Source organism: Mustela erminea, chromosome 19, assembly GCF_009829155.1.
Source record: "Mustela erminea isolate mMusErm1 chromosome 19, mMusErm1.Pri, whole genome shotgun sequence".
NCBI lineage: Eukaryota > Metazoa > Chordata > Mammalia > Carnivora > Mustelidae > Mustela > Mustela erminea.
In genome coordinates this window covers 10,269,677-10,286,974 of record NC_045632.1, presented here as the reverse complement: position 1 = coordinate 10,286,974, position 17,298 = coordinate 10,269,677, and the positions used below count along the sequence as shown (strand labels likewise).

Sequence of the window (17,298 nt, the reverse complement as noted above, 5' to 3'; positions counted from 1 at the left end):
GCCTCGAGGACCGGACGCGCATGCCAGCCAATCAGCTGCCGCATCCGGTAGCTTCGGGGCGGGGACACGTGATGGGCTCGGACGCTTGATAAGAGGCGGTTGCTAAGCTACGCCAACCCCAAATTCGACATCTCAGCCAATAAGCTGTCGCTACGGACTGGGGGGCGTGGCAGTCAGCCCAGGACCAATCCGTGACTGCGGCAGGAACCACAGGGAGGGTCATCGTCTCGCCAATAGGAAGTACTCGGAGGCGGGCCTGCCAGTCGGCGGACGGCTGAGACGCCATGAATATCTTGCCCAAGAAGAGTTGGCACGTCCGGAACAAGGACAATGTGGCCCGCGTGCGGCGTGACGAGGCTCAGGCCCGGGAGGAGGAGAAAGAGCGGGAGCGGAGGGTGCTGCTTGCCCAGCAGGAGGTAAGCCCCGAGTGCGGTCGGGCGGGACTCCCGGGCCGAGCGCGCAGGCGTGTGGGGAGGGGCCGGATGCTGGGGTAGCGCGCAGGCGCGCTGCGTCCCGTGAGGCCGGCGGGGCTGGGCGCGGCTGAAAGCGCCGGGCCCCACCTGCGTGGCCCCCGCCTCCCCATCTCCCAGTGCCAACTCCCGACCCGCTGCGGGGGGCCCCACCTGCGCCTCCCCCTTGCCCAGGTTTTCCCCCACTCGCGTAGTTCGCGAGGCCAGAGTGCCTGGCACAGGAGGGGCTGGTGAAAAAAGGAATCCTTGCGCAGTTCAAGGAAACTCGGTCCCGTTTAGTTTGCCTGCGCAACCTCCCTGTTGAGCGCCTACTGTATGCTCGCAGAGCGCCTGACCTGCGGCCTCTCAAGCACCATTCGTGGTTGGAGGGGCAATGTCCCTCTCTCGTGCAAAGGGGGGGGATGGCTTCCGAAGGGCCACGATGGTGGGGCGAGCTCCTTGCCGTCCCCCCCCCCCCCCGGGGCTTACGGTGCAACTGCTAATCTCTAGTTTGCAATCCTTTGTCCAGTCGGGCCCGGAGGTGATCTGCGTTTTTAAAGTTCGCTTTTGTCAGTAGAGATTGCTCGTCGTCTCCGGGGCGGTGACTGGGAGCCCTACCTGTAGTTCCGGTCGCCCGCTACCCTGTTTTGGTCTGCCTTCACAGCTGTTTTGATTGTGTTACCTGAGCCTGGGACCCTACTGGTTGACCGAGCGGCAGCGTACAGGCCCAGGTGTTGCCTCCTTCCCCTGTCTCCCCGGTCCATGTACTCTTCCTTACAGCCCCCAGCACCAGCACTGGGGCTCCCTCCGACATACTCAGAAACCGTCTCCCAGTCCTTGGAGTCCCGTCTAGGTTCTGAATGCTCTGCCTGTAACTTTCTTTTCCCTAGGCCCGCACAGAATTCTTGCGGAACAAAGCCAGGCACCGGAGCTCTCTCCCTGAGCTCGAATCAGCAGAGGCGGGAGCCGGCGGTTCTGGCCCTGTGGACCTATTTCGGGAGCTGCTGGAGGAAGGGAAAGGGGGGACCAGAGGCAATAAAGAGTACGAGGAAGAAAAGCGACTGGAGAAAGTAAGCTGTCCCCGCACCTAGTGAGTCCTGGGTAGAGCCTGGGGGTGACTGACTGGAATAGTTGGCCCGTGGGGGGGCGGATGGTGATGAAATGAGCTCAGTATGGAACACCGCACTCAGAGTGTGGGTTATTGCCATCCAGGCCTGCAAGGGGCTTGGAAGTGGGTGCTGGAATCCCCTCCCCGCCCAGGTATGGGACTGTTAGGTATAAACCCCTTGATGGTACAGGGCCCTCTAGGGGTTAGGGGAGGGTTACGGAGCTCTTTCAGTGTCCATCACCTCACCTGCTGTCAGGGATTCCTACCAGATCCTCATCTTGCCTTTGTCTTGCCTCACTCCTTTACTTTGCGAGCTGCTTTCAGGTCTGTCTTCAGTTTATCTCCCCAGAGTTGCCTGCCTCTGAACCCTAAAGCGGCTGTACCCTGTCCTTCCCCGATGCTTGTTACTGTCCAGGGCATGAGCCCCACTGTCCTTAACACATTGCTGGGCTGGCTAATGCTAGTTCTGCCTGTCCAGGAGCCTCAGGTGTTGTGTGGTCACGTGGAGGGCTCCCCGAGGGGACATCCTCACCTCCCTAGTTTCTGTTCCCCTCAGGAGAGGCAGGAGAAAGCTCTGGGCATCCTGACATACCTGGGCCAGAGTGCAGCAGAAGCCCAGACTCAGCCACCTTGGTACCAGCTCCCCCCGGGGCGAGGGGCCCCCCAGCCTGGCCCAGGTCCAGATGAGAAGATCAAGAACCGCCTGGACCCTCTTCGGGAGATGGAGAAGCATTTGCGGAGGAAGCGGCGGCACAGCGGAGAGGATGGCGGCCACAAAATGAAGAGGAAGGGGGTGCCCGAGAAGCAGCGCCCAGAAGGGTAAGCAAGCTGGGCTGGCCTGTGGGCTCGAGGACTGGGGCTGCGCGGCTGAGAGGCCGCTCTCCACATGCAGTTTTGGGACCCTGACACGGCAAGCCTGCTTTCCTGAGATCCTAGGCAGTGTTCAGTGTGGAGTGGCCGGTGGCTTCTGGGGAGACACTGCAGGTACAGGACACCTAGCCTCGTTTTGAGGTTTTTTTAGTGTTTCCATGCAAAATAGTGGTTAGACCCCAGAAAGCTTTAGGTCTCGGGGGTTTTGAGTTTGAGAGCCATGGGGTCAGCAGGTTTGTGTCCCCAGCAGGACAACCCCCCGAGCAGACAGTTGGGTCATCCACAGAAGGGGAAACTGAAGCCTGGATGTGTTGTTTCAGCTGATTAACAGGGAGCTTTCTGGATCTGGAGAGGCACTGACTAAAGGGTGATGATGGGATCCTTGTGCGGAGCATGAAGCCAGCTTCCCACCCCCAGGCCTCACAGTCCAGAACGTCTTCTGCAAGGTGGGGGTTGGGGGAGTGTTCCAGGGGCTGTGAACTTCCTGACCTGACTCCTCTCCCCCAGGCCCCCATCCCTGGACCAGCTTCGAGCTGAACGTCTTCGGCGGGAAGCAACGGAACGGGCTCGTGCAGAGGCCCTGCTGGCCCGAGTCCGAGGCACAGCTCCCCAGGAAGACCAGCCTGAAGAGGAGGCCGATGAACGGCGGAGGCGGTACAACTCCCAGTTCAACCCCCAGTGGGCCCGGCGTCCCGCCAGCAAGACCCAAGTGCTCACTGACTCCTGGGGGGAGAGGAGAGGCCGTAGCTGCCAGCCGTCATATAAAACTATTTATTCATAAATATTTTCCAAAATGAAAATAGGTTTACCAAAAAATGTCCCTCACTGGGGAGGGGAGGAGGGGGCAGCCCTTGCCCCCGGGGCCCCCAGGTGGGGCTGCTTCCTGGGGGAGAGGGCTGCCCCTGGCCTGGGGCCTCCCCCAGTCTTCCAGGGCAGGGCCCTCGCCTGGGCAGGGGGTGGGTGTCAGCATGCGGGGGGGTGGGGAGGGTGGAGGAAGGGGCCGGTGTCACTGGAGGTCCCGGTCCTCCAGGTAGCGGTACTCAAAGGTGAAGCCTTCCTTCTTCCGCTGGCCCCACTTCTCGTAGTCAAAGTAGATGTAGGTGCCCTGGCCAGGGGAGAAGGTGGTCAGTGAGTGGGCGAGGAGGTGCAGGGGCTCTGGGCTGCACGGACAAAGGGGACAGAGCTCAGGGCCAGGGATGTGCCAGGCGCTGGGCCAGGGGCCCTGCATGCACAGGCCGTGTCCCTCCACCCTCACCAGGCTCTTCTCAGGCAGGGTTTCTGCTCTCCTGCCCCTGTCAGAGGGAATGGGGAGGCGCGGAGAGGCCCCAGCTGGGTCTCTACCCCAGGCATATTTACACAGTGTCTGCGGCTTCTTGGATGGCTGCGGCGTGAGGGCCAGAACTGGCGCTCGGTGCCCGAGCTGGGTCCTAGCATTTAGTTTTCACACAACCCTGAGGCCGTTACCCCATCCGAGAGAACGGAACAGGCTCAGTCTACAGCCAGGCACGCTGTTGGGACAGATGTTTTATTGGTGACCGTGGTGGTGTGATATTTCTGAAGGAGGGAGGCCTTGACGGGCACTTGGAGGAGTGCATGGGCCCAAACCAAGATGGGACAGGGAATCGGGTTAACAGCTGAGGATGGGGAAGGAGGCCGGGTCTGCGTGATTGTCTGAAATGCTGCAAGGAAGCTGAAAGAAGGGAGGTGAGGGGACTGAGCTCCAGGAGGACAGAGCTTTGTTCAGTACTTGGCCTCGGGCAAATATTTGGTGGAAGAGACCAATGCGGAATATAGTGATTCAGAGTTACTGGAAACGAAATACACGCCTGATGCTGATACCTGACCACGGAGTGGTCGTGTTAAGTACTTACACGTCATTAACTCAGTCCTGGTAACAACTGCACACGGGGTGTGGCAGCCTGTGTTTGCGTGTGAGGAGAGGGAGACAGGTCCAAGCCACTCGCCCAAGGTCACCCAGCTTGGGCTGGCCTCAAACCCAAGTGGAGTGCAGCAGATGGGGGTTCTGATTAGCATCCCCCTTCGTGTGTGCTGCAGAGCCCCAGCTCTGCTGGGGGAGGAGGGACGGGTCGGGGAGCGGCTCATGCTCCCAGGTGGGAGGCAGCACGCACAGTATGGGCCCAGGGGCTACGGGACCACTAGCAGCCCATGGAGAGGAGAAGATGACAGGGGCCCCCCCGCAGAGCACAGGGCTCATGCTGGTGGCAGGGGGTGGGCGGGGCACAGGGAGGGGCCCTCACCTGCTCAAACTCATCGGTGATGGTCTTAGGCTCCTCGTGCCTCTGGAACCACATCATGTACTTGGTGTGGAATCGCCACGACTGCTTCTTCAGGGCCTTGGCTGCCAGGTACTGCGCCTTCGTGCCCTGGAGGAGGAAGGGTGGAAGCAGGGGTCAGGGGGCCCCCACATTGGTGGAGGCACGGGGCACAGGGCCTCAGGCTGACCCGGGGCCCGCCATAGGCTGAGGTGGGGCCGGTCAGTCCACTTGCTGAGGGGCTGGGGCATGGAACCTACCACTGCTGGTCAGCGGGTATAAACCGCTCAGAGCAGCTTCAAGAGAAGAAAAACTACTGCGTGCTGAGTGCAGAGGACGGGTAGTTAGAAAGCTTCCCCTGGCAGGACTGGGACTGGGAGGGGGAGCTTGTCACGACTCCCTGGGGTCATGCAGAGGGGACAGTTCCCTAGTGGCCTCCAGGGGCTGGCGAGACTGCATGGGGATGGACACTGTGGGTACAGCCACGGGCGGCCGGAGTGGGGCTGAGGCTCCCTGGTCCCCGCAGTGGACCGACCTGGCCCTCGACCTCAACACAGACATGTCTGTGCTGAAGTGTGTGGACAGGGACGGGTCTGCCTATCAGGGAAGTGGGGGGCAGGGAGGGCAGGACTGGGGGATGGGGAGGGGGTGCGGTCCCGGTGGCCGCAGTGGGGCACCCACCTCACCCCTCCAGCCCGAGGGGGGACGGCGGCGGTGGCGGCGAAGCCGGGGGGCCCGAGGCTGCCCCGGGGGCCCTGCTGTACCTCCAGATAGTAGAAGATGAAGAAGAGCGTCTCTGTTGACAGGCGCTGGTAGAACTCCACGGTGTCCGAGTGTGGGGGTGGCATCTGGTGGTGGTAGGGGGGCGTCGGGCAGGGATTCCGGGGGAGGTACTGTCTGTGAAGGGACAGGAGGTTTGGCGGCCATGCCCAACAGGCCTTGTGGTCCGTGGACCAGATCGTAGCCACGACTTGCCCCCTGTGCCCCGCTGCTCAGGGGCAAGGTCTCTAGCACCTGGTCATCCCCACCCCAAGTGCCTCGGACCCCAGCTCTCATGGACAGCTCCAAGTCCAGTGCCCGGCCTGACCTCATGTCCCGGGACCAGGGGACCAGGTCCCTGCCTGGACCGCCTCCCACGTGCCTAGGGGTCCCGGTGCCTCACCGGATGCGCTCTGAGTCTGAGGGGTGAGGCATGTGGTGCCAGGCAGCCTCCTCCATAGCCTGCTGGTACAGCTGCTCCTTGGTGAGGGGCACAGGCCCCAGCGGACACACGCCCAGGGACAGTGGGATGTTCACCTCTGACAGCTGTAGGGGCGGTTGCGCGGAGGCTGGTGGGGCAGATGTGCTGCTCAGGATGATGTCTGTGGGGGGAATGGGGACAGTCCCTTTGGTGAGGCTGGTGGGGGGCCTGTCCCCCCGCTCTCCAGCCGCCTTCCGCCTCACCCAGACCCACACCTCGCTCAGTCAGGTGCAGCGCTGGCACGGGGTCCTCGATGCCGGAGCTGATGGCTGCCCGCTCCGCCATGGACTTGAGAGAGCTCAGGGGCTCCGGGGCCTGCGAAGAGAAGAGTGCTGGCACCATGCTCCACGTCCTCCGGTGGGCGTCGGGCCAAGGCCACCAGCGTGAAGAGCCCTGCTGCCACCCCACCTAACGGGGAGATGGTGCAGATGTGGGGGCAGGTGCAGCATCTGAGGAGTGGCTGTTTGCTGGGGCCCCTACCGCGCCGGACCACAATGGCAGGTCCGGGAACACTGGCCTGCACACCCCACCCCACTGCCCAGGATGCTACACCGCGTGCGCCCCACCCCCCTGTCCAGCTGGCACAGGGCCATGGGGCAGTCTCCTGGCACCCATGGCATCCCAGCTCCTCGCTGGCAGACAGGCGGGCCTGCAGGTAGTGCTGCCTGCCCAGGCCTCTGTGCTGCCTACCGATCGCCCCGTCCTCGCGACCCTGACCCTCACACCCTCCCGCCCCCCATGCTTTTCTCAGTGGCCCCAGAGGGACTGGTCTAGCCCCATCCTTCTCTGTCCTTTCTCCACTCACAAGCCAGCAGACCCCTCCTCCTCAGAGACACGCAGTAAATTTCCTGTCTGTGGGACCTCTGAACCACGTGCTTACTCTGGGCCCCACACCATCCCCAGGGCTTGTGTCCTGTCATACCAGGGGTGCAACTGGGAGCACCTGCTTTGTCCAGAGGGAAGGCCATGCAGGACGGGGGCCCAGACTCTGACACGGCAGAGCTAAGGTTAAACGCAGGCCTAGAAATTCAGTCCCACGTCCTACTCCCCTTTCGGACTCTGGCAGGACCCCACTGCCTCCCCAGGACACCCGACCACGCTCGCAGCCCTGCAGCCCACTTGTGCCCCCATCTCGTATCTGCGGAGCCCTGCCCCAGCGTTCTCCCCCGCTCCAGTAGCGGCCCTCCTGCAACCCTGGCACGAGAGACACAAGAGAACCACCCCTTCCTCAGCCTTTCCTGACCCTGGGACCCCCACCGCTCCCAGTTTAGGTCTCCTCGCCAAGGCCTTGCTGGGCCATCGCCCCAAGTCCAAGGCACCTCTGCGGGTCCACAGCACCCACTGCCCCCAGCCCCATGCAGTCCTGGTCGGCTTCCTATAGAGGAGGTGGAAGACCTGGGTGTGCTCACCCAGCATGAACCATGGCCCAGAGTGGACGCCAGTGAAGGGAAAAGGAGGGCGGTGAGCCAGAAGGTGGGGTGTGTGCCGGAGCAAGGGGACACGGGGATAGAGAGGACGGTGGGAAGTCAGAGCACAGGAGAGCTGCAGAGTGCCAGAGCCTGGGGACCAGGCGAGGGTGCATGGGGTGGGGGTGGCCAGCAGACCCAGAGGAAGGGGAAAGCACACGTACAGGGAAGCCTGTGGCCCACCTTGATCTCCGGGGCAGTGCTGAACTGCGGAGGCCCATTGAGCAGGGCACCGGCTGCCTTGGCCTCGCTGAAGCTGGGTGTCGGGGAGCTGGGAGGGTTCACAGGAAGTGGCACCAGGAGGCTGGGTCCCCCTGTGTTGTTCCCTGAGCCTGGAGCTACACCCCCAGCTCCCGCTGAGGCTGCCGCACTGGGTTCTTTCCTGGGAAGGAGGGAGAAGAGGGCTCAGAGAACAGGAGGCTTGGGCAAGTGGGGGACGAGTCGGACCTCTGCACCAGTCTACGGACGGGGACCAAGGGAGAGGTCAGTGTTCCACCCACAGCATGGGTCGCCTCAGGCAGATGCCCCGTGAGGTGGCCCACCCAGAGCCTGGCGGTCGGGCAGACCCCGGAAGAAGGTCTTCCCTATTGTCCTTCGGACGTCACAGTCTTTCTGGGGGCAAACTTCTGAGAAATGAGGACCCTCTCGAAAGGTCTGACCTGAGAACTGAACAAGCAGCTTTTGGAGGGGAGTCAGGTGGGTCTAGGGCAGGCTCTGGAAAGGGGACGTGAGGGGACTCTAAGAACAATCCCGATTGCCCGAGAAATGTTTTAAAACATTCCAAAGGGTCAAGCTAAGGGACTGACTGATACTATGTCCTGGGAGGAAAGAAGTGGGGACATGACGCCCGACCAGGTGGGCGAAGTCCTGGCAAAGGCAGGGGCAGACACTCACGAGGTGCTGGGAGGTGGGTTGTGGGGGCCCGACGGGGGGCCCAGAGCCTGGCTACTGGCGCTGCTGCCCCCACTGCTGCTGAGTGCCACCTCTGCTGGGCTGTCTGCCACCACTGAGCTGTAACCTGGGGGCAGGAAACAGGGCATGAGAACGGGCTGACCACGGCAGGACCCACCCCGCCCCCCCCCCAGCCACCCTGCTTACTGGTGGCGCCGTTCTGCTTGCCAGGGCCTCCGCCTCCACTGCTGTTACTGCTGCTGCCGCTGCCGCCCCCTCCACCGCCTCCCCCTCCCCCACCAGGCTGGACGCTGGGCGGCCGGGGCTGGGTGCTGCTGGACCCACTGGGGGCTGGCGGGGCCACAGCCTGGGCATAGGGGGCAGGGGTGCCTGACCCGTGGCTGGGAGCCGGGCTGGCCTTGGGGCCCAGGGCGCTCGCCGGCGCTGCTGGGGTAGAGGCCCCATTGTTGCCAGAGGCAGTGCTCAGGGCGGAGGCAGCAGGCGGGGGGCCAGGTGGGTAGCTGGGCGGCATAGCCGGGGACTGAGGGTGCTGGCTGCTGTGGACAGGCTTAGAGCCATTTTTGGCTGGAGACTGCAGGGAAGAGAGAAAAGGGTCAGGCCCCACTGGGCCAGCGGGTCTGCTGAGCCCCCCTGCCCCAAGCGGGGCTCCACCATCCTTGCAGTGCCCGGCTGCCCTAGCTGTCCCCTCCCCTTGACCTTACCCTCAAAGCTTCAATCACCACTTTGACACCTAAACTACTCACACGCATTCCCGTCCACACCCAGCTTCCCACATCCTGCGTGGACACCTCCCCGTGGCAGCCCACAGGGGAGACCCCCCCACCCCCGGACGTCAGGACAGCAGCTACGTCCTCAAGGGAAGATCAGCTGGAAGCAGCTAACAGTCCAAGAGAAGGAAAAGCAGCCTGAAATGGGCCAGTGGCTCTGAAGGTCACTGAAAGGCTCACAAAGTAACTGGAAGGGCCGCTGCTGACCAGCCCCCAGAAAGCAGCAGGGACACGCCTGCCACCCAGCACTGCCTGGTGGCCCGCGGCCCAGCCCTCGCTGCACACCCCGGGTCCTGAGAACCTCCCCACTTCCCCTCAAGCCCTCCCAGCAGGCCACTCCTTGACACCCTGGTTGAAGCACATGCTCCTGCCCCGGAAGGTCACACCTACCTGGCTGACTTCGCTATCCGTCGAGCGTCCCCTTTTCTTATCATCTTCAGAGTTTTCCTGAGGTGGGGTGCCGAGTGAAACTGGTGTCAGCTCGAGGGACCCAGTAGAGAGGCCCAACTCTGATGCCCCCGGGACCGCTGTGGGGCCTGTGTCCCGAGCCTCACCGGGGAGCCAGCACCCCGCCAGCCTCTACAGCCCGGGGCCTGCTCTCCTTAGGGACTCCAACCCTCGATTCCCTGCCCGCGCCACACGCCCAGGACCCATCCTCAGGGCCCGCACCCAGGACACCAAGCCCCCACTTGCTCAGTTCCCTCAGGTTCTCCTTGGGTCACCTCCTCACCGTGGTGCAGTTGGCCGGGCTGGGCGGGATGGGAGAGCTGGAGGTTGTGGAGGTGGGTGTGCTGCTGGACTGGTTGAAGATCTCATCCTCCATGTGACTGTGGCTGGGGGGGGAGGTGGCGACCAGCGCCTGTGCTGTGGGGGCAGGGAGAGGCAGGCTCGACGGGCTGGGACACCCCCCCAACCGGGCCCTCACTGCCCCATGCCCGCAGGCCAGCCCCGGGCCTCACGAATGTCCTCGAGGTCCAGGTCGTCGTAGAGGAACTCGTTCTCCTCGAAGTCGGGGTCCTGGGACGAGTCGACGTAGTACTCGACGTCATCCTTGATCTTGCGGATGGCATCCACAAGGATGGAGTCGTTGTCCAGCATGCGCAGGATGGTCTCCAGCATGCGGACGTGGTAGCGGTGCTTCTCGATGTGCCGCTTCAGGCCCTCGATCCGGTCCTGCTTCTGCTGGCGAGCCCAGGGCCAGGCTCAGGGGCTGCAGGGCGCCTGGCCAGGCCCCTCCTGCCTCCACAGAACCTGTCCTCAGTCCCCGACCCCCGCAGAGACCCAGAGGCTCCACTCCGGCCCCTCCTGCCGTAGGCAGTATGGAGTCAGTCTGTGCCCCACCCCAGCCCCTCAAGGATCCCCAGCTCCCACCCAGACACCCCAGGAAGCTCCCCCAAAACCAGAAAGTCTTGTGCTCCTACCCCATGGCCCCCTGCAGCGCCCAACAGCCCAGACCTCCAAACTGCAGCCCATCGCACCCCCATCTGCTCTAACCCCAACAGTGACGACGCCCTTTTGCAGGGAGCCGGCATCTCTGTCCTCACGCGGCCCACCCTGTGGGATACACATTCAGCAGCTTAGTCCCTGGGCTCTCCAGGCGCCAGCCCTGGCCAAGGCCTCAATTCTAAATCCTCTCCCTCCACAATGACCTATTCCATCTCTCCTTCAGGCTCCAGCTTCCCAAACCCCTTGAGGCTCAGACGCCCAAACCGGGCTCATTTCCCACCGCCCCGCATCCTGGACCCAGCTCTCCATTCTCTATGTTTCCTGTGCCAACAAGTACATGTGCTCTGCAGCCCCCTGAGCCCACACCCTATGACCCCAGAGTTTCGGCATCGGGGCCCCTAGATCTGGCTTTGCCCCAAGACTGCTCTTCTCAGCGCAAATGAGCCTCGTCTCTCCCTGTGGCCTCAGGACCTGGGCCTTCTCAGAACTAGGATGCCACGGCTTCAGCCCTCAGACCTCCCCACCCCGTGCGGCCAACCACTCTTGCTACGTCAGCGACCCCGGCAGAACCCAGCATGTTACCCCAAACTGCTCCTCCTTTCCAGGGTGCCACTGCTTACTGAAGCTGGACCCAAGACTGGTTCACCAACATGGGTCACCCCCAGTGGCCACTAACCCCCCGACTCGCCCCAGCCCGTCTCTTTCCCCTGGGCGCAGGGTCCCCCACTCACATCCTTGTCCCCCTTCTTCTTGCGTGTCTGCACGGACAGCGACTCCACTTCACTCTCGAACTGGTCCACCTGCATGTTCAGGGTGTCGATGGTGTTCTAGGGGAGAGGGCGAGCAAAAGCAGGTGGTCAGCCAGCCGTCCCCATGGATGCCCGGGATTGGGGCCCTGAGGTCCCCTCCTCTTCTCTTCCCTGACTCACCGTGAGCCACTGGCCAACCTCCTCCTTCTCCTTCTGGGCAGGGTCCACCTTCTGAGCCAGGCCCAGGCCCTCTTTGCTGTAGGCTTTAGTCTTGGTCTCTCGCTCCACAACTTTGAACCGTTCCATTTGCTGTGGACAGCACAGGTGGAAAGAGATCTCAGCCCACTGCCTCTTCCCTTCCCCCTGGGAGGGAGAAACCTTCCTCTTCTAGGGACTTCTGGGGACCCAGGAATCAGCCACCTCCCACCTCTCAGGTTCCAGGCTCTGGGCTCCTACCGTCTCAATGAGCTTGCGGTTGTCTATGAGCTGCCTCTTGTCCTTGATCTCGTTGGACGCTACCCATGTCTTGATCTGGTCCCTCAGCCGCTGCAGGTGGAGGAAAAGCGAGACAGTTCCACCGCCTCAGACCCGGGCACGGAGGCCGCCAGCCCCTCCTCCCTCCGCCCTCAGGACACAGGAATCCAGGCTAGTCCCCTCACTTGGAGCTTCTTAATCTCCTTCTTTAGGTCAGCCTCATACTTTTCTTTCTGGTTCGCGTTGGCTGCATTGTGGAGCTGAGGGATGAAGAGAGCCCAGGCGTCAGTGTGGGACTTGGGGCCCTCGTGCCCACTCCAGGGGTAAAACTTGTCTCCTAGGGCTGGCGACACCCACCCCCCATCCCAGTCCATCTCAGAGCTGCTGCTTAGGTCCTCAGCACCTGGACCCACAACCCCTCTCCCTGGCCTACACCCACAGACCTGAACCTCGTCCTGTGCTCTCCTCCCCGGAGACCCAGATCTTTAGGGTCCCATGCCCTGTACCTTCTGCCAGATATCTTCAAACTGCTCCACGCCCTCGGACACCTTCTTGAGGCAGCGATCAATCTCACCTGGCCAGGGACGAGAGAAGGCTGTGAGCACCCTGCCAAGGCAGCAGGCATCCGAGGAGGACCTCTGAGGACAGTGAGCATGTGGCTACACAGGCAGCGGGCGAGGAGACCAGTACCTTGGAGTTTGCGCTTGTCCGCCATCTTCCCTGCCCTACAGATGCAGGCTCTTCATACTCTCTTGGAGACGGACGCTGCTGAGAGAGAAGGAAGGGACGCGTGTTTACTCCCTGGCTGGTCCAGACACCAAGATATGAACGAGGCTGGGAATGGGAGGGTACGTGGCATGGTAAAGGGAAGACGCATTTACTATCTGATGACAGAGATCAGGCCGAGTTCTACTTATGCTGCCCAGACAGCCCAGCACAGGGGCTGAGTTCTCTGGAAGATTGCTGAAACAAGGAACCAGATGTACTTTTTCCCAGGAAGTGAGAAATTCCTAGAGCGTAGAACACCTTCTTGCAGATGACGCTCTAGATGATTTAGAGCAGGAAGCGGCCAAGCAGCCCACGGCTGGGTGCAGGGGAGGAAGGCCCACAGTGGGGTAGGGCACACAGGTGACTAGAATCCTAACACCAGAGAAGTGACCCCTCAGACAGCTCAGAAGATGAAAACTTTGCGGGAAAAAGAGCCAGACGCTGTCTGTGTTTAGTAACTGTAGGAGATGGAGTGGGAGCAAGGGGAGATGGGAAGGGCCTAAAATCAGGAAAAGCTAAACACACCCGTCGTTTGTCAGGGCTGGGTCCCAAGCAGAAGAGGGCTGTACACCACCAAATTTATTCCACAGCAGTCGTTCAAACACGGGGGACAACCCAACCCAAAGAATTAGATGTATGGGGGCAGAAGGCATCACCCCAGAGAGGGCCAGGAGAGTGAAAGGGGACCTCAGCTGTAGGAGAGCTGTCTGTGCACACGAAGGAGATACTGATCAGATGCGATGGTGACACAGATGCGGGAAAACATAAACCACTAGGACGTGTGCCCAGTAAGTACTTAGAGAGTGGGGCGTCTTCACCCTGAAAGTACATGCAGCCCAGAGGAAACCAGGAGCTCTGGCCCAGGAAGAAGCCACAACTTAGGGTCTGATATCAAGATGGGGGGGGATGCAGGAGCCTTGCAGAGGGGTTAGGCCAAGGGGACTCGTGCACTGCCCAAGGTCACCCCCCAGAGAGGGGGCCTCTACTGAAAAGCACAGCTCCCTAAGAGAGGCCCAGGGCAGGGTGCCCCAGAGCAGCTTTGAGGACTAAGAGCCTCAACCCAAAGGGAGGCCACACCAAGAGGATCCTCACCCACAAAAACAGTCCCAACCGAAGACACTTTCTGCAACAATAGAAACATTCCACATCAGGGGTAGCTGTACCCCTGAACGCTGAAGATGTGGCTTGTGCACAAAACAGTAGACCTTTTTGTTTTTACTTCAGTTACTTCACTGCAGGTGGCTAGCAGCTACCGACGGGACAGCGAATGACCACGCTTGAGAAGGACAAGTCCTAAAGCTGTGTATACCAGCCCCCTCCACAGGAGTCCATTCTGGATGGTAGGGAGAGGCTAGGACACCTTAGACTGGAGGGGGCACAAATCTGCACCGAGGGCCGACCGAGACAATGGCTATACCCCCGGCCCAGGGCCAGCTGACACACTGAGGTGGGGCCCAATCCCAGCTTCGGGAAGGAGAGGTAGCCAGTAGCCCAGAGGGGATGCGAACCGAAATGGGGGAAGGGCCTTTGGCCTGGGAACTCGGGAGAGGGCCAGGACCCCAACACAGAAACTCCTCTTACTGCTCCAAAGTAGGTACAGGGATGTGACACAGGACCTTGCACTGCCTGCCTCCAGCCCAGAAAAGAGGACGCCTAGTTTACAGCCCTACACAAGGCACGCCACATGGAGGAGTCGGGTCATCTAGCTTAGAGGAGGTGGTGATGCCCCCAAGAAGGGAACAGACGGAGGGAGCAACAAGCCCTCATGGAGTCGGAGGCATGGGGCCAGGGGAACAAGAGCCTCAGCCCAGGGAGGTGAGGTTTCAGACCCTCGAAGCAGGGAGCAGCTCAGGCCCAGAGAGGACAGCACGGGATCTGCAGGAGGCATCATGGGCCCAGCTGGGCGCTGCAGTGGACAGCAGCCTTCCCCACAGAGGTAACAGCCCCTCCCTCTGAAGACAGACCGCCCCACCCCCAGCAAAGGACGAGGGAGAAACGTGGAGCTTGAGCCTTGAAGTGAAGGTACAAGCACAGAAAAACCCTGTTCTTACGGGGCTGGGGGCCCCCACTGCTCCTACGGGGGTCCACCAAGATCTCCCAGGGGAAGTAACCACAGTAGGCTCACCCTGAGACAGGGCGGGGGCGGGCATCTCAGGCACCCCAGAGCCTTCTCGTTCATGGCATGGGGTCTCAAACAGAACTGAGGAACCGGGGAACCCTGGCCCAGGAGGCTTCACCAGGTCTCGCCCCTCAAGGAGCCCGTTCTAGGTCAGGGAGGGTGATCAGTGTGCCAGACTCACAGCAGCCAAGAGCCGTTTCACTGAGGGGCCCAGAGAATGGACAGCCCCCGAAACCTCAGCTGAGGGCTGAGGGCACAGTCCCAGAGACCTGAGGACACCAGGGCAGGAAAGTAGAAGGCTCAGGCCTGGGACCCAACACAACCCTGGGGGCTGTCACGGCCTCTGGTGAAGAGGCCTTGCACCAGGACAGGAGCGCCGGCAGGCAGTCCGAAACTGGGAGGCTGCCGCTGCCACCCCAAAGAGCGCCGGGACTCTGGGAGAGGGACGTGTTCGGGCCTGGGGTGCAGGCAGCTGTGTCCCCACTGGGAGGCCCAACAGCCAGGGCGGGGGTCTGGGAACCCCAGCTGGGAAAGACAGCAAAGGGACAGCGGCGACGTGTCTCCGTGATATCTCCAGCACCCCCTGGGCTGGGAGGGCAGAAGCCTTAGAGCCACGCAGGGGGACCGCGCAAGAGAGCAAAGCGTCAGCCTGGGCACCGCCAAGGGCAGGACCCTGCGCCTGGGGAAGGCAACCCTGACGGAGCTCCCTGACCCCGGAGCACAAGGCGCACCCCAGCCAGCACAGTCTGCACATCCCAGGGCCAGGCCTTAGCTCCCCGGGTTCCAACTGCGTGCGAGGGGGGACGCGTGAGCCCCGGACCCCCGGCAAACGCCGGCGTGACCGGGGGCGCGCGCGGGCTGCGGGGGGAGGCGCCAGCACGCCCACACCCACGGGCAGGGGCGGCGTCTGGGGGAGGAAGGGGTGCTTGCACGGCCCACGGCGGACCTCGGCTGCGGCACGGAGCGGGCAGCGGCGCCACGGGGGAGCCCTGCGCCCGGCACAACGCTCGTTAAGTGGGAGTGACATCACCCGGCCCGGCAGAGGGGCAACCCGCGACCCGAGGCGGGCCCGCACCCCTGCCCGCCCCGCAGGCGCAGCGCCCCGGGCCCCGACTTTCCGCTGCAGGGCAAACTTTGGCGGAGGCCGGCGGGCCGTGCAGGGGGCCCGGCCGTGGGGCAGATGGGGGGACGGAGACGCCCGCCCCGCCTGCGGGCCCGGCGCCCACGGGGGTCTGCCGTCCGGCCGCCCGCACCGACGCGAAGAGGAGCAGCCCCGCTCGCCCGCACCCCCGCGGGAGGGGACCCCCGGCGCGGCCGCGGGGCGCGGAGAAGGGTGCGGGGGCGGGGGGGAGGCCAGCGGCGGGTGCCGCGGCCGCCCCTGCCGGGAGCCCACGCCGGGGGTCGGGGGGCCGGGGGCGGCCATGTCGCGACAGGCGGCGGTGGCGCCGGGGGAGGAGGGGAAGGGGTCTGGCCCAGTCGAGCCTGACGCTCTCACCACAGGAGCTGGCGCCGCCGCTGAGGAGCGTATCGCGACAGGCGGGGGAGGCGAGCGCCCGCCGCCTTTTTCTCGCGCCCCGGGTCCGGGCGCTATCGCGATAGCGGCGCGAAGCGGAAGTGGGGTGGGGGAAAGTGGGCCCGGGGTTGTTCTGACGACGGGGTCGGGGCTCAAGGGAGGCCGCGGCGTCTGCCGATGGCTCCGCGGAAGCTGACCGGGCCCGGTCCAAGATGGCGGCGGCGGAGGAGGCCTCCCCTCCTCTCTTCTCGTCTCTGGCGCCGACCCGCCCCCGAGACCCGAATATAGGCCTGTGATTGCTCCTGCGGCCTGTCGCTCTTGCCCCTCGGACGCTCCCTATTGGTCCTTGGCAGGGATGCAGCCGGCCTCCTCTCGCCGATTGGGCAGTCGCTCCAAGGCGCGGCGTTCGATTGGCCTCCGGCGCAGGCTGCTAGGATTGGCTCAGGTTTTCTTCCCCGCTCCTCCTCCTCCCCGCCTCAGGGCACAACACGCCAGCGCGAGGGCCCGTGCGTCAATCAAGAGGCCACGGTCGTGCTGATTGGATACACCCACCCCCTTCTCCTAAACCAATTGGCCGGGGGGAGGAGCTAGGCTGATCAGGGGCGGGAAGACGTTCGTCAAGTTTAGAGCCGTTTGTAATTGGTTGTGAGAGGATATTCTGCCCTGAAGCTATTGGTTGGGTTCGGAAGTGGGTGGGGAAAGTGGAGGAAGGCATGGCGCGTGGGCGTGAAAGGCAGCACACCTAATGTGCGGCAGACGAGTGCCTTCCGGGCGGGGGCCGGGCGGAGGTCGCCTGCCAATCAAAGCCGCCCTGGGGCCCCCCGGAGGGAAGCGGTCCCCTCGGTGGCCCTGCCTGCTGCCATTACCCCTGGCCGGTGTAGAGGGCAGCCTCCCGCGTTCCTCGTGTCCCTGCAGCTGGCCTGTGTTTGGCACGGGTCCGGGACCGGGTCCTGCGGGTGGGAGGGAGCAGTGGACGGCGCCCCACGTCGCTCGCGCCTGCACGCCCGCAGGGGTGGGGAAGCTGCAAGGAGGTCCTACTCCCTGCACGTCCGTGTCCTCGGCGCTGGCACGACGCTGCAGAAGGCACTCGGGGGATCCCCGCTTTCCCACTCTGGCGCCGCTTCCGTCACTCCGGGATGATTCC

The 17,298-nt window shown here is 63.2% G+C and overlaps 2 protein-coding genes across 5 annotated transcripts; one reads left to right on the top strand and one right to left on the bottom strand.

Moving 5' to 3' along the window:
* Positions 1-16: 16 nt before the first annotated feature.
* Positions 17-3,229, top strand: LENG1 (leukocyte receptor cluster member 1). Its single transcript, XM_032324519.1, has 4 exons — positions 17-416; positions 1,340-1,519; positions 2,114-2,376; positions 2,935-3,229. Exons 1-4 carry the CDS (start codon positions 285-287, stop codon positions 3,206-3,208), a joined length of 849 nt encoding a protein of 282 aa, XP_032180410.1. The 5' UTR covers positions 17-284; the 3' UTR covers positions 3,209-3,229.
* Positions 3,185-16,406, bottom strand: CNOT3 (CCR4-NOT transcription complex subunit 3). Of its 4 annotated transcripts, none has more exons than XM_032324430.1 (18): positions 16,137-16,406; positions 12,445-12,522; positions 12,261-12,328; positions 11,940-12,014; positions 11,737-11,826; positions 11,461-11,589; positions 11,263-11,358; positions 10,045-10,267; positions 9,816-9,949; positions 9,476-9,532; positions 8,505-8,889; positions 8,301-8,424; positions 7,590-7,788; positions 6,156-6,255; positions 5,863-6,061; positions 5,465-5,597; positions 4,686-4,811; positions 3,185-3,532 (listed from the first exon to the last, which is right to left on the bottom strand). In XM_032324430.1, the coding sequence occupies exons 2-18, from the start codon at positions 12,467-12,469 to the stop codon at positions 3,434-3,436; spliced, it is 2,262 nt and encodes a 753-aa protein (XP_032180321.1). In that variant the 5' UTR covers positions 12,470-12,522; positions 16,137-16,406; the 3' UTR covers positions 3,185-3,433. The 4 variants fall into 4 exon arrangements, with proteins under 4 accessions (XP_032180321.1, XP_032180323.1, XP_032180322.1 ...); XM_032324432.1 differs by having other exon boundaries at positions 10,045-10,264; XM_032324431.1 differs by having other exon boundaries at positions 12,445-12,519.
* Positions 16,407-17,298: the final 892 nt, after the last annotated feature.

What these genes read in the sequence shown, in the direction of transcription:
- LENG1 (XM_032324519.1), top strand. Translation starts at nt 285, where the DNA reads ATGAATATCTTGCCCAAGAAGAGTTGGCACGTCCGGAACAAGGACAAT. An exon ending in TGCTGCTTGCCCAGCAGGAG is followed by an intron (nt 417 to 1,339) that starts GTAAGCCCCGAG and finishes TCTTTTCCCTAG; the next exon opens with GCCCGCACAGAATTCTTGCG. An exon ending in GAGAAGCAGCGCCCAGAAGG is followed by an intron (nt 2,377 to 2,934) that starts GTAAGCAAGCTG and finishes CCTCTCCCCCAG; the next exon opens with GCCCCCATCCCTGGACCAGC.
- CNOT3 (XM_032324430.1), bottom strand. Translation starts at nt 12,469, where the DNA reads ATGGCGGACAAGCGCAAACTCCAAG. An exon ending in ACCGCAAGCTCATTGAGACG is followed by an intron (nt 11,590 to 11,736) that starts GTAGGAGCCCAG and finishes TGCTGTCCACAG; the next exon opens with CAAATGGAACGGTTCAAAGT. An exon ending in GCACTGCCCCGGAGATCAAG is followed by an intron (nt 6,256 to 7,589) that starts GTGGGCCACAGG and finishes TTCTCTTCGCAG; the next exon opens with GCCCCGGAGCCCCTGAGCTC.